Source organism: Ursus arctos, unplaced genomic scaffold, assembly GCF_023065955.2.
Source record: "Ursus arctos isolate Adak ecotype North America unplaced genomic scaffold, UrsArc2.0 scaffold_16, whole genome shotgun sequence".
Classification (NCBI taxonomy): Eukaryota; Metazoa; Chordata; class Mammalia; order Carnivora; family Ursidae; genus Ursus; species Ursus arctos.
The window spans coordinates 29,982,162-29,996,621 of record NW_026622830.1 but is presented as its reverse complement, the minus strand read 5'-3'; the positions used below and the strand labels follow the sequence as shown (position 1 = coordinate 29,996,621).

The window sequence follows — 14,460 nt, the reverse complement described above, 5'->3', positions numbered from 1 at the left end:
GACTTTTGAGAGGGCTGTCAGGAACGGTAACTAATGTTATCCCCGATGCTGGCTAGAATAAAGTGAATACCTGGGCCACTGCGGTAAGAACGAGAAGCAGGCTGAGACCAGTTTCTGCTTCGGTGAGGGAGTGGGCGGTGGTCGCTGGGAGCACCAGACGTTCACCACTCCGGAGCGGCTCTCCCCAGTTCCGGTCTGGGGTCAGAAGTCCAGAGTTAGGACAGTGGAAAGTTCTGTCAGATTTTCAGTTTTTATTCTCGTCCTTAAAACTGTCATCCCTGAACCCTAAGTCCCATCTCTACTGGGTCCCAGAGAGCCCACACTCTTCTCACTATGGGATGGCCGTAAGGGGTTAAATATGATTCTCTTTTCTGCTCAAATCTCCTGTTGATTTTGGCTGTGCATCTCTGAGCTGCTGTCGTTATCCCTTTTGGCTTAGAGGGGAGTCATTTGCCAGTTGTCCGGGACTCTGCTCAGACTGCATGGGGTCCAGCTTGGTTGAGCGTCCCGTCTGGCAGCCCCAAGAACGCTGTCATCAGTGGCCCTTCCAAAGCTGCTCTGACCCTCGTGGCAGCCAACCTATTAGCCCCGTTCCTTATAGATGCCAGAAGCCATTTCTGAGTCACTCCTCCAACAGGAAAGGATCTGAACTGGAATCTTGTCTGGAGAAACAGATGTCCATTATTATAGGGTTTTCCAAATAAGCTGAAGAACCTGTGTGTGCTCAGGGACTCAATGCAGACAGCACGCAGATTTTGTTCCTCGGTGTTCTCCATCCCGGGCTTGATGAATCCGGTGCTTGTGTTGCTGCCGATGCCGGGAAGGAGCCTCTTCTCCTCCAGAACACCCCCTCCCCCCCAGTGCTCAGCCCTGGAGCGGAGCCAGCCTCACGGGACACTCTGCACGGGCCGCCCCCAAGGGGGTGTGCCGGTCCCCAGCCTGGTACAGGCCAAGTGCTCCCCTTGCAGGAGAGGGAGGGTCCTCCTGCAGGGGCTGACCCGGTCTCCCTTCTGTGTTCTGTCTCCCAGCTCCATCCTGAAGCCGCTCACCATGCCCAGCATTCAGATCTCGGAAGTGGATGCCCCGCCCGAGGGTGGGCAGACGCCGAGCCCCACAGGTGCGCGCGGTGGGAAGGGTCCCGTGTCGGGCTCCGCTGTGTAAAGACTGATGTGATCTAGATGCTGTAAACTGAATAAATAAAATTCACGTGGTTCAAGATTCAAAGAGTATTCAAGGGAGACAGTCGGAAGTTCCCCATTTTATCTACTCACATAAGTGGTTCCCTCCTAGAAGATACTTGAATGCATTCTTTCGGATATCCTCTGTACAGATACGAGCAAATACACAGCAAGGTCCCTTTATGGTGGGAGGTCATTTCTTTTCTTCCCCTTTTTACATAAGCGGTAGCACGTTGCACATCTCTGTTTCTGTTAGTTTTGAGGACTGTTCCGCACAAATCCGTAAGGAACTTCGGCATTCTTATCCAGCTCTGCCGTATCCCATTGTGTGGAGAAATGATAGCTGAGAGACTCCTCACTGATGGACGCTGAAGTCATTCCAGTCTTTTGCTGTGACAAACAGCAGTTAGCGGCTCTGGACACGTGTCATTTCACACATTGTCAGTGTCTGTAGGATTCTTCCAAGTGGAATTTCTGGGTCTGAGGCTATGTGCATTTGTAATTTTGATAGATACTGTCAGTTGGCAATATCTTGCAAGTCCTTATGTCATGCTTCCCCTGTGCCAAGCACTATTCTAAATGCTTTGTGTGAATTAATTCAGTAAACCCTCACAACAATCCCGTGATGTGGGTGCTATTATTATGCCCATTTTATGGATGAGGGAACTGAGGCATGGAGGGGTTAGTGACACATAGCAAACCTGGGATTTGGCCCTGGGAATCTGGCTCTGAAGTCTCTGCTCTGAATCTTGTCACTGTATTGCTTCTCAGTAAATTATACCGTATGTTTTTCCCGCGGCAGGAAATACTGTTTTTACGAACTGTATTTCGGGGGAAGCGGGGGTGGGTACCGTGGCATTGGCCACAAAGAGGGTACTGTGTGCAGACTGCCACATCCTCGGTCCAGGCAGACAGAGCTCACCTGCCCCTTCCCTCTTAGACTCCAGGGGCCTGAAGCCCCTGCAGGAAGACACCCCACAGCTGATGCGCACGCGCAGTGATGTTGGGGTGCGTCGCCGTGGCAACGTGAGGACACCCAGTGACCAGAGGCGAATCAGACGCCACCGCTTCTCCATCAATGGCCATTTCTACAACCACAAGGTAGAGAGGATGGGGGGTTGGGGGCAGGGGTAGCCCCAAGGGAATGAGGCCTCTTCTTGGGCAGCGGCCACACCTCAAGGCTACAGACAAGTGGGAAGCCAAGTGTTTGCCCTTCTGTCTTGGGTCGTGGGTGGGCTGCGGGCTCTGCTGGCTCTGGGAGGGATGAGGGACTCCAGATCAGGAAACTCCCCCCTAGGGTGGTGGATGAGATGATCCCACGAACATCAGAGCTGTCCGCCCTGCCTGGAAAATCCACACGTTCCCCTCTTCCTACCCCGTGGGCCTCTCGTCTGCTGTGTGGTCTCACTTTTCTGTGAGCTGAGCGTACCCCCAGAAGCAGGACTCAAATCAGGGGGCGTCCAGACACTACCCATGCCCCCCTCCCAACACTAGCTGACCCTCCTTTCCTCCCGCCGCCTGGTCCGAACCCAGACCCAGAAGCAAGTGCATCAGGGGAGAGGGGTCAGAGACCTTGTGTTGAAGTCACAGAGGAAGGGGCCTTGTGCGTGTCTTCTTTGAAGAGAGGGCTTTCCTTATCTGGGTCGGTCCCTCCTCCCCCACCCTGCCACTTGCCGAGCTCAGATCCCATCTACCCCCCGCCCCCCAGCCTCCCATGGGGACGGTGGGTGGGAGACGAGCTCCTGAGTTAGGCGCAGCCCCGGGCTGCCTTGTTGACTTCAAAGCCCACTGTCTGTCAGGCTGTGTGTGGGGGCATGGCTCTCAGGGTACACGGGGTGAGTGCCCTTGTCACTGTGCCCTTTACCCCAGGCCACGGGGCTGGGACGCCTGGGTTTTAGGGTCCAATTCTTGTCCCCACTGCCACCCTGAGCTGGACCCCTCTATTGACAGACATCAGTGTTCACGCCAGCCTACGGCTCCGTCACCAACGTCCGCATCAACAGCACCATGACCACCCCACAGGTCCTGAAGCTTCTGCTCAACAAATTCAAGGCAAGTCCCCCCTGCGGGCTGACCTTGGAGGGGCGGCGTGTGGGCCTGCGGGGGCCCCGAGGTGGGAAGGGAGACCGTGGAGAGCGTGCAGTAAGCCGGGGTGGGGGAAGCTGGGCGGGGGGCGGGGGGCTTGGGGTCTTCCGACCCCATGGCATCAGTATCCCACGGGAGCTTGTTAGCAAAGCAGCTTCCCAGGCCCCAGCCCTGAATCAGACCTGCCGAATCCAAAGCCCGCAGACCAGGGAGCCCGTTCAGCAGCTGGCAGGAGATTCTCGTGCTGCTGAATTCTGAGAAGCACCGGCCCTCAGACCCCAGGCCCCGGGCACAGACTGACTTCTGAAACACATCTGGGGACCCTACTCCGAAAAATGAACTTCGAGACACGTGCAAGTTCTAGTGCATGGGTGTCCTTAGAGTCCCGTTACTCCATAGGTTTTCCACAATCCCTTTGTAAGAAATCTTTGGGAGACAGGGATCACTGTTTGTCACTGAGGCACTGTTGGCTGGTGACCTCTGGGTTCAGGTCCCCAGCCAGCACCTGCTGTTGGAGGAGCTGAGCCAGGGACCTAAGCTCCCTGTGGTTCTGCTGCATCTTCTGTAAAAGGAGGGTTCACGGGACCCCATCGAGGGGCTGTGTGTGGCCCGGTGCTAGGCAGGGGGCAAGCAAAGTCAGTCCTTCTTATCGACTGGTACTGATAGGGTTACCTGCCTGCCCCCTCTCCTCATCCCCTCTGAGAGCTGGCGAGATAGTCCCCCCTCGGGAGCCCCGAAAATCCATTTAGCTCTGCAGCGTTCAAGAAGCCATGGCTCGGAGTTGGGGTGTGTAAATAGGCACTTTCTTCAAGCATCTCTTGTTTCTGATTCAGATCGAGAATTCCGCAGAGGAGTTTGCTTTGTATGTGGTCCATACCAGCGGTGGTAAGTCTGAAAAACACAGGGTACTTGAAAATTGTTTATTTCACTCAAAACAGCGAGTGTAAAAACACTACCTCTGCCTCATTCGCTTGCTGTTTGGCCTCTGGAAACTTCCATGTGTTGTTTGTCTCCGAGGCTGGTGGGGTCACTGGCTGAGTCCACTGGGGAATGCCGAATGGGGTTTAAAACCCAACTGCTTATTTAAGGGGGAACCGGATTTTCTTGAGAGGTAGATAAAACCAACTCCTCAGAGCGGGGAGGGAGCGGTTGCTTTGAACCAGAATTGTTCATTCACAATGCAGTCTCCTGACTTACCTGGCCGCGTCCTCTAAGGTGCCTGGGCCCCTGGGGCCCCTGAGTTGGCCCCTACTTATGGTGAGAAAGGCCTCAGGCCACACTCAGGGCTGCTCTTGGCTGTGTGTGGTTCCAGAGAAACAGAAACTGAAGAACACCGATTACCCTCTGGTTGCCCGAATCCTCCAGGGACCGTGTGAGCAAGTCTCCAAAGTGTTTCTTATGGAGAAGGACCAGGTGGAAGAAGTCACGTACGATGTGAGTCCCCCTTCGGTTGGGTGGTCTCTCCTCAGGAGAGCGGAGATTTGGTTGGGTTACCTGCAACTGGGCTATGACTTGACTTTCTGGCCGAGGACCACATCCCATTTTGCTGCCATTCCTTAATACCAAGTTTTCTTTTCTTTTTTAATATTTAATTTATTTTTTATTTTTTAATTTAAATTTTTCTCATTTAAAAAAATTTTTTTTCATTTTTTTTATAATGATTTTTTATTATATTATGTTAGTCACCATACAGTACATCCCCGGTTTCCGATGTAAGGCTCGATGATTCATTAGTTGTGTATAACACGCAGTGCACCATGCAATACGTGCCCTCCTTACTACCCATCACCAGTCTATCCCATTCCCCCACCCCCCTCCCCTCTGTAGCCCTCAGTTTGTTTCTCATAGTCCATAGTCTCTCATGTTTCATTCCCCCTTCTGATTACCCCCCTTCTTTATCCCTTTCTTCCCCTACTGATCATTCTAGTTCTTATGTTCCATAGATGAGAGAAATCATATGATAGTTGTCTTTCTCTGCTTGACTTATTTCACTCAGCATTAAAATTTTTTTATTTTGTTTTTTATTTATTTTTTGAATTTTAAATTTATTTTTATTTTATTTTTAAGTTTTTTTATTTATTAATTTAAGAATTTTTTTGAATTAAAATTTTTTGAATTAAATTTTTTTTGTCATTTTAAATTTTTTTCTTAATTTTCTTTTTTAAATACTAGGTTTTCTTGAAGCAGGAACGGTCATGAGGCAGGGAGAATGAACGTGGAGGCTAGGCGAAGAGTATGCCCTGGGGGAGTTGTTGGGGGAACACTCAGGCACAAAGTGGTTTACATAGAGAGTAAATGTCTTCAACTTTTCTAGGCTACTGTAAGGGCTGAGAAGTTTCTGCAGACCTCTCTTAGCAACTTCATGCTGTTTGCAGTAATTTTACCTTCTCCTATGTGTTAGTCAGCTTTTGCTACAGTGACAAACATCTCCGAATCCTAGCTGCTTGCAACAGTGACCATTTCCGTTCTTGCTCAGGATGCTGCAGGCTGGTGGGCGCAGCTCTGCTCCAGGCTGGGGGTGGGGTTCAGGCGTGCCTTGCGTGTCTCATTCAGAGACCCAGGCCTGAGGGGTAGCGGCTCCCTGGGGTACACTTCCCATGGCAGATGCCTGGTGTGCTAGAAACCAGGGCAAACCTTAGAAGCCCATCTGAAGCCTCCACCCAAATATACCTTACATCGTGTCCACGCACGTTCCATTGACCAAAGCAAGTCGCAAGTCATACAGCAGCTTGACACTAATAGGCTTTTCCCATGGAAAAGAGTTGATCGAGTAGGGTGGGGATTCTTGCGGAGGAGGGGGGACGGCAGTGGAACTTCAGCACACCTGGGGGCCACCCTCACCCCCCCAGCCTCTCCGGAGCCGGTTCCCATTTGGATGCCTGCTCGAGACTCCAGAGGCAACGTGGCTCCCTAAATCTTGTTAGAGGAGAACAGAGAGGTCTATAGAATGCTGTGGGTTCAGGTGTTCCCTGCCTCACTGCATCAAGAGAGAGTGCTTTCCCACATTTGATAATCACCTTGTTGTGCATTGGGATACACGGGACGAGAACTGAGAAGTTCTGAGATACTTGTCACCGATAGGGAGCGATCATCAGCGCAAACTCTGTGCCAGCCTTGAGAAGAGCAAGGCTTGGCTACTGCGTTTTAAAGAAATCCTGGGTCAGTGCAGAAAGGTTTCCTGCGCCTTTGCGCCTTACATGAGAGGGACGCCAAAAGGCTTTGGAATATGGGTGGGAGGGACGTGCATGCACCCCAGACCGACTCCTTCCTCCCCAGGTGGCCCAGTACATAAAGTTTGAGATGCCTGTCCTAAAAAGCTTCATTCAGAAGCTCCAAGAGGAAGAAGATCGCGAAGTCAGGAAGCTGGTGCGCAAGTACGTGTGGCCCCAGGGCGCTGGTTGGGCTTCTCCGGGGGCTCGGGGAGCCGGCTCTCCGTTCCGTGCCTCCTGGGGACTGTGCTGGGCGGCTGTGTGGGCCTGGGTCCTGTGGACCTTCTTCCGGGAGCTTCCCGTGACAAATGTGGATCTCAGATGGGGACGCAAAGCTTAAGTGTGTTGGTCTCTTTGCTTCCTGTGTCAGCTTCTCATCTTGATGTGGGACATAAAAGTGTTCCGGGGATTTCAGGAAGGCGGGCTTAGCAGTGGAGAGAAGTCTAAGCAACCGACCTCTGAAATCCTTTCCTCCTACCCTTCTCCCTTCTTAACATTTCTCTTCTGGAAATTACAATTTTTTTAACAGATTTTATTTATTTATTTATTTATTTGAAAGAGAGAGAGAGAGGGAGAACACAAGCAGGGGGAGCAGCAGAGGGAGATGCAGACTCCCTGCTGAGCAGGGAGCCTGATGCGGGTCCCGATCCCGGGACTCCAGGATCATGACCTGAGCTGAAGCCAGATGCCCAACCAACTGAGCCACCCAGGCGCCCCTGGAAATTACATTTGGCTTGAAAAGTCCAGTAAAGCTTCTCTCTGGCGAGGATTTTTTTTTTTTTAATTCTGTGATTGAAGTGCAGTTGACACACAGCGTTATATTTGTTTCAGGCCCTGGCACAGCGATCCAACAGTTCTATCCATTATTCAGGGCTCACCACAATCGGCGTAGTCCCCATCTGTCACCATCCAACATTATTACAGTTTATTCCTGTATTCCTGATGCTCCACTTTTCATCCCTGTGACTTTTTATTTTACAACTGGGAGTTTGTACCTCCTAATCCCCTTCACCTGTTTCACCCTATTTCTCTGGGGAGAATGTATGATTTTTTTTTTTTTTTTGCCATGTTTAGTCATAGAGTGGACGGCTTTTCAGGGATACGGCTGAACAGTGGGTTGATTTCTGCCCCTGGAGAATGGCGCCAGTGCTCCATTTGCTGTAACAGTGACGATCGATAGCATGAAAGTTCACATTTACCGAACACTAGCTATGCGCCAGACTTTAAAGACAGCTTTTGCTGTGCGGTGCAAAGCCCTGGCCATCAGGAGCCTGCCCATGAGCCCCGCAAAGCGGTCCGCACGCCGGCCTCTGCACGGTCTCAGTTCAGGGAGGGGGTGGAGCCCGGCCCTCGTCACGCGTGGACCCCCACCCTTGGTAGTCGCTCTGGTCTGTTCTGCAACACGCAGGGGCCGATCTGCGCTTGAACCATAGGGAGCTGCCATTTTTGTAGGCCCCTCACGATGGTCAAATAACGGCAGTTTCCGATGGTCCAGCCCCGGTGAGGATCCCATGCTACTGTGCCTTGAGCCTAGTAAGCTCGGTTCATGGAACCCTTCCTGTTGGTGCTGCTGTTTTCGCCTGCCGTCCTTCTTTGGCCAGAGTTCCTAACGACAGTCAAATCATCTAGTTTGGATTTGGTCTGCTCAGTTCTCTCATCCGGGTGTGGAAATGAACACAAGCCGAGAAGGTGGCTGACGGCGGGGCCCGTGATAGACGCGAAGGGACCGACAGGTGGCCCCTGGAGCCCGGGGTGGGGGAAGATCCAGAGGAGGCGTGTGTTGCCTTCTGCCGTCCGTCGTAGCTGTCCCTGTCCCCAGGTACACCATGCTCCGGCTAATGATCCGGCAGAGGCTGGAGGAGATGGCCGAGACCCCAGCAACGATCTGAGCCACACGCGGGAGGGGATCCAGACGCCACGGGGGCTGCCACTGACATGAGAAGACGCGCCGGAAGCTGGGTACCTTACTTCCATGGAAACGTGTAGATACAGACCTCTCCAGCTCCCGCCGAGCCACCATCTGTTGCCCGGAGCAGGATGGAGAAGCCAGCAGGCAACTCCCATCCTTGGATCCCCAGGCTCCACTCCTTTCTTTCACTCACAAGGACTTTTGAAATTTGTTATAAGGACCCAAAGCGCGCGTGTGTGTGTTTGTGTGTGTGTGTATACACATGAGCACACGCATGCACACGTAAGTGTGTGCACACATGGTACATAGCCACGTGCCTACCTGATATTCACATGCGACTGAACTCCGAGCCCCGGCTCCATCGTTGTGGAGCCTGACGGTGTGCAGCTCGAGAGCAGGCACGTCGGGGGAGTCATCGATCTGAGGGGTTGACCTCGATGTCTTCCCTCAAGTGCCAGGGAGCAGCCGCACGTGTTGGGAAGGGTATTTATATGTTGGTAGAGATTCTCCCTGTGCGTCTAGAAGGCCTGGGCATGGGAAATTAACAAAATAGCAGCCCCAGGCCCTCGGGGAAGGTCGGATGGAAAGAGAACGATAAATCATCTGTGGGTTAGATGCAATAAGCCCACAAGTTTTTACACTGGAAACTTGGATCGTTTAAAATAACGAAGACATGTGATGATCTCTGTGGATTCTGCCTCTGTGCTCACCTCCATGGCCACGTCTCGGAGACAGGAGGGCAGCCTCTTGTTCCACTCAGCCTGCCAACCCCAGGCCATGGAAGCCAACCCCAACTCTGGCTAGCGTGGCCGGGGCCTGGCCTTGTCCTGGGGTGGGGGCCAGAGTCTCCCTCTTTAGCGAGTCACAGAAGCTCCTTACAGATGTGACAGATGCCTGGGAGACCAGCCCATTTCCCATCAAGGGCTCTCCCCACACTTGGAGCTGAGGCCATGTGTTTGAGGTTGCCCTCGCCTTATGCATGGAGATGGACTCCAAAGCATGAGGATGACCCAGCGACTGACTGAGTGTGGGGCTCAGGGAAGCTCGGTGGGCTGCCCTGTGAAGGTGCATAGGGAGGCTGGAGCTTTTCGGAGCAGCCACCTGGGTGATGTTTAGAACAGACCCCAGTGGGGGGAAAGGGTGGGACGGTGTGTTCCCTGTGGCTCCCATCAGGAAGACCGCTGGGTAGCTGGGCACCAGTGTGGCTGGTACAGTTTGAAGAGGGACAGACAGAGCGGGATGCCTGGCTGTGGAGATCAACCAAGCAAGGCCGGGAGCTCCTAACAGCAGGTGTCTCAGCCTTGTTGGGGGAGGGTCTCCCCATCTCTTCACCTCCTCTTCAAGAAAGGTTTGGGGAGCCGGGCAGTTGGCGGAAGGAGAGCCACTAATCAGTGTCCCCAAGGAGGGTGGATGTTTGCAGCAGACCCGTTCCTGCCCCCTCTTGCCTCCTGCTCCCCTCTGTGGCTTCCGTGGCCTCTTTAAATGGCTCACAGCTGTGGTCTTATTGTTGACTTTCACAAAGATGGCGTGCTGCCACCTGGCATTTTGCCGGGGGTCTCCTAGCAAGGCGACCTCCTCCTCGGGGACAGTGCCCCAGCCCTATGGGATGTGGACTGGAAATCCGGAGGCCTTAGTCGCAATCATAGACCTCGGTGGGCCTCTGCAAAATGCACAGAAAACCCGGGGGCAGGGGGAGAGGCTTCCTTTGTTACAGATGGGAAAGAGCGGGTTTGTGAATGCAAACACACTTCCTGAGTTGTGCATTTGAGAAAATGACTTCAGAAACTTCTCTTCCAGTTACTTTTATTTTGAATGCTCAAAGCCTGTGTGGGCCCCAGTAATTCTCCTTGGTGGGCTAGGCAGAAAAATTTCCACAGAGCAAATTACTAACCACTGACTTTTGTTGGACAGCTCTTTCAGGTTTATATGAGTTCTCTGTGATTTGCCCTAGAACTGCGAGGGTTTAAATAGGGAAATGTTGAAAACGTCAGGTTTGCCAGCTCCCTTTCTGAGAAAGCGATCCTAAGATAGGCCTGGTTTCTTAAAGATGGGGGGGGGGGGGTCGGTCAGGGTAGAAGTCAGGGGAGTCGCATCTTAGAAGATACACTCCAGTTACCACAGGCTGTACTTTTCCATTTGGCCCACCCCGTCTAGAGATCATTTCGCACGTCCTAATAACCCGATCAGGAATTTTGGAAAGGTCCTTTGACACAGCAGCAGCTGAAACAGAGACCCTTCTCCACGGTGTGGAGCCGGATTTTCTCACTGGTATCACATGGCTTTGCAGCTTTGAATTCCTCTAGTGATTTGTGTGGGTTTATGTAATTGCGTGCAATGAACCTGAAATCGTGTGAAGAACAAAAGGCCAATTTATAGGGTTTTTTTCCCCTAACTTGTGAAAAGCCGAATAGCCACATCTGGCTTTCTTTTTCTAGGGGCTTGTATTACAAGGTGATCAAATGAAGGAAAAGCCTGGCTGGGAAGGGGGTCCCTCCCCCAGGTGGTGGTGGAATTAAGCACAAGGTCACTTTCTCGGTGACCACATGAGTGGGCAGGAGATGAGTTAAATGGGGGGGTGAACAGGGGTATCTTGGGGAGGGACTGAGAAGCACAAACAGCAGGCCTGCCTGTGCGGACTGGTGAGGAATGTGTGCATTGGGCTCCAGGCTGATGGACTTGAATTCTCAGTGAGGTTGAGGAGGGAGGAGCTCAGATTAGCCCCCCCACCTTCGAGAAAAATGCTGGGACCAAAAGCTGAGGTTTTGGTCTGAGACTTCAAGGAGAAATATTTACACCCTTCCCTTTTCCCTACCAGAAAGAAAATAACACTCTGTCCTGGAGATGGCCAGATAAAGACATTTTATCATCATTGTAGATAAGACTTTGAAATAGAATGACACACACACAAATCTGTTCTCAGATGCAAAACATCTTGGCACAAATTCTTTTCTCCAGGGTTGGGTGGTTATTTCCGTGTCGGGAACAAAGAGGAGCGAAGGCTCCCAGAAGGGCAAGACCCTCTCTTAAGAGAAGCTCTCCTCCAAAGAAAAAAAAAAGGCGGCCAAGCTCCAGAGCGTGGAGAACATGGTGTCACAGGTAGATCACCAGAGAGAAACTTTCTACGTAAACGAGGGAATTTCAGGGCCTCGTGGCCAAACCATGATGTGGGGGCTGAGACAGCAGGCGGGGGGGGGTCTCCAGCACCCTCGAGGCCACGGCGCACATTGTTGTTGTTACTTCAGTTGTTGCATACAAAGACCTGCTTGAGTCAGGTGAGGTGAGAAATGATCTCCGAGACAGAGGTAGAGACACAGGTGAATCTGGCACCCCTTCTTTCAGGCGGAACTGAAAGCGTTTACCCTGCCACGGGGGGGGGGGGGGGGGGTTACAGCGCCCCCTGTGTTTGAACCAAGCACAAGACATGGACGAGCTGGGAAGGGAAAGCCTCAGGTTGCCCTTGGAGTCTTCCCAGCGGATTGCAGACCTGCTCCCCAGGCCGACGGTTTGTGGTGCGTTACTCTAGTGTTTCTTCAGGGTTTCCCCACTTGTGTTAGCTTTGTGAGTATTCTTTCCTTCATCATAACTTGCCTCAACCATGGTACATGACCTGGGTCAGCGTTTGGTTCTGAGCGTATAGACTGATGCGTCTGGGTGTCATAACCTAATTTGACAAGGCCTCAGGAGGGAGCCATAAATGTCTGTAACATGTTGGTATGTTTTAACACAGCTAACTTAGATCTTGTTGAAATAAAGCACTTTTCAAAGAGAAGTCCCTCTGTGGATGGGTCCGCGTTGGCCGCGGGGCGGGGAGCCCTGCCTTGTGGGAGGGCCGGGGATGGGAATGCGAAGGCACATCCAGGAAATAAGTTGATTATCTTCCCTGAGAGTTTATGCTTTGGACGCACTCAGACTTGGCTGTAATGTTCCAAATAGGAAGTGAAATGAGAACGTCCCCTAGGAGTCTCGAGTTCAGGTCCTGCTGGAGCCAAGAGCTGAGGTGGAAAGAGCTGGGAGCTACCATTTGATGAGGCTGGATTTTGTCCTGACTGTCCCCAGGCCTGTTTTGATCCTGGGGCCAAGTCGTGGAACCTTTTGCTAAGACTTGGTTTCCCCATCTCTAAAATGGCCGAGCCACCCTGTAGGGGTGTGGGGACCTGGGCTTTCTTCTGTTGGAGGCAGCTCCCCAGGGATTGCGAAATGCAAGATCCCAGATGGGGGCCTAATTTCCACCCTATGGTGTGGGGCCAGTGTGGTGGTTAATTCTGTGTCAACCTGGCTGGGCCATGGTGCCCAGATATTTAGTCAAGCACTAGTCTAGAAATTGCTGTGAAGGTTTAGATCAGATTAACATTCATATCAGTAGACTTTGAGTAAAGCAGATCACCTTTCATAATGTGGGTGGGCCTCATCCAATCAGTTGAAGGCCCTAAAGGAAAACAGTACCTCCCCTGAGGGAGAGAGAATTCTGCCTCCCGATTGCCTCTGGGCTTGAGCTGCAACATTGGCTCTTTCTTCCCTGGGTGTCCAGACTGCCAGGCCACCCTGCAGATTTTGGACTTGCCACCCCCCAATTGCATGAGCCAATTCCTTAAAATAAATCTCTATGTAGACATGTCCTGTTGCTTCGGTTTTTCTGGAGAACTCTAACACAGAGGGTTATATGGTTGGTTCACAACATTTGAATATGTGATTGATAATTGTCTTCCTAGGAGCATAAATAATGACCAACATAATTTGGCCTCTAAAAAAAGCTAACAACCAAGATAAGATTTTCCACAATGCCCCCAAATGATACTTATATGTTTCTTTTATTTATTTGTTTTTTAAAATATTTTTACAAATTCTTTTGAGAGAGACAGAGCGAACAAGAGCATGAGCACGGGGGAGGGCAGAGGGAGAGGGAGAAGCAGACTCCCTGCTGAGCAGGGGCCCAATGTGGGGCTTGATCCCAGGACCCCAAGATCATGACCTGAGCTGAAGACGGATGCTTAACTGACTGAGCCACCCAGGCGCCCCTATATGTTTCTTTTAAAAGAGAGAGAAAGGGGCGCCTGGGTGGTGCAGTTGGTTAAGTGTCCAACTCTTGATTTCAGCTCAAGTCATGATCTCAGGGTCCTGGGATCAAAAACCTCCATGTTGAGCCCAGCATGGGGGGGGGGGGGTCCATGCCCAGCGGGGAGTCTGCTTGGGATTCTCTCCCCCTCCTCCGCTTCTCCCCCCCCATGCTGTCTCTCTCTCTCTCTCAAATAAATAAAATCTTTAAAAAAAAATAAAAAGAGAGAAAAAAGCTTGGATGAATCAAAGCTCCCCTTAAGTGTTGTTTTGATTTTTTATATTTAGAGTTTTCCCTTGGAGCAGTAGCTTTTTAGTTGCTGAATTAACTAAGCGGGGTGCAGCAGACGAGCAGACAGTTAAAACACTTCCAAGGCAGTGAGGTTTTTGTACTGTTCAGACAGGGCATGTAGGTGACAAAGACAAAAGATAAACAGTCTGCCTGGGGTCCCACCAACACCCCAAATCAGGCAGTAAGCCTTACAGAAGTTAGAGTGCTGAAAATTATCCAGCAAATACTAATAATCTTCTCCCCAAGGAGCCAGCAGTTCTTGGCTTTCTTTATGGAAACAGATTTTATGAAATAATTTGGTTTTGTCTATTTTAGGTAATGAAGCTAGTACTGAATGGAGTTTGCTGTGAGCACAAGACCGAGCTGTCAAGTTTTGAATACATTTGAAGAGGTTTTGCTGAGATGCTTAGATGCAAGCAAACCCACTGAAAATTGAACTTGGGTGGAATCGACATTGCTCTTTTCATTTTAAAACTACGCAAAATAAAAAATGATGACTTATGATTTAAGGGGCGCCTGGGTGGCTCCGTCGGTTCAGCGTCTAACTGTTGATCTCAGCTCAGGTCTTGATCTCAGTGTCGTGAGTTTGAGCCCCGTGTTGGGCCCCACGCCAGGCATGAAGCCTACTTAAAAAAAAAACTATTACTTATGATTTAAGTATATACTTCAGTTAACTTCAAGCTTTAAATCCATGGGTGCACTGGTAGGGACTGTAAGCTCTGGTTTGCCCAGGAC

The 14,460-nt window shown here is 51.3% G+C and overlaps 1 protein-coding gene across 11 annotated transcripts in view; it reads left to right on the top strand.

Annotated features, from left to right (window-relative positions):
* Positions 1–14,229, top strand: part of RASSF2 (Ras association domain family member 2) — a 44,997-nt gene extending 30,768 nt beyond the window's left edge. For 9 of the 11 annotated variants that reach the window (XM_044385707.3, XM_044385711.3, XM_057312651.1 and 6 more), the window contains 7 exons: positions 1,029–1,117; positions 2,119–2,279; positions 3,129–3,230; positions 4,097–4,148; positions 4,576–4,697; positions 6,540–6,637; positions 8,292–12,145. In XM_044385707.3, the coding sequence (XP_044241642.1) occupies positions 1,029–1,117; positions 2,119–2,279; positions 3,129–3,230; positions 4,097–4,148; positions 4,576–4,697; positions 6,540–6,637; positions 8,292–8,361 (694 nt within the window). In that variant the 3' untranslated portion in view covers positions 8,362–12,145. Of the gene's footprint in view, positions 1–1,028; positions 1,118–2,118; positions 2,280–3,128; positions 3,231–4,096; positions 4,149–4,575; positions 4,698–6,539; positions 12,146–14,040 lie in introns of those variants that run through there. The other 2 variants (XM_026503077.4, XM_057312650.1) reach the window with 2 other exon arrangements.
* Positions 14,230–14,460: the final 231 nt, after the last annotated feature.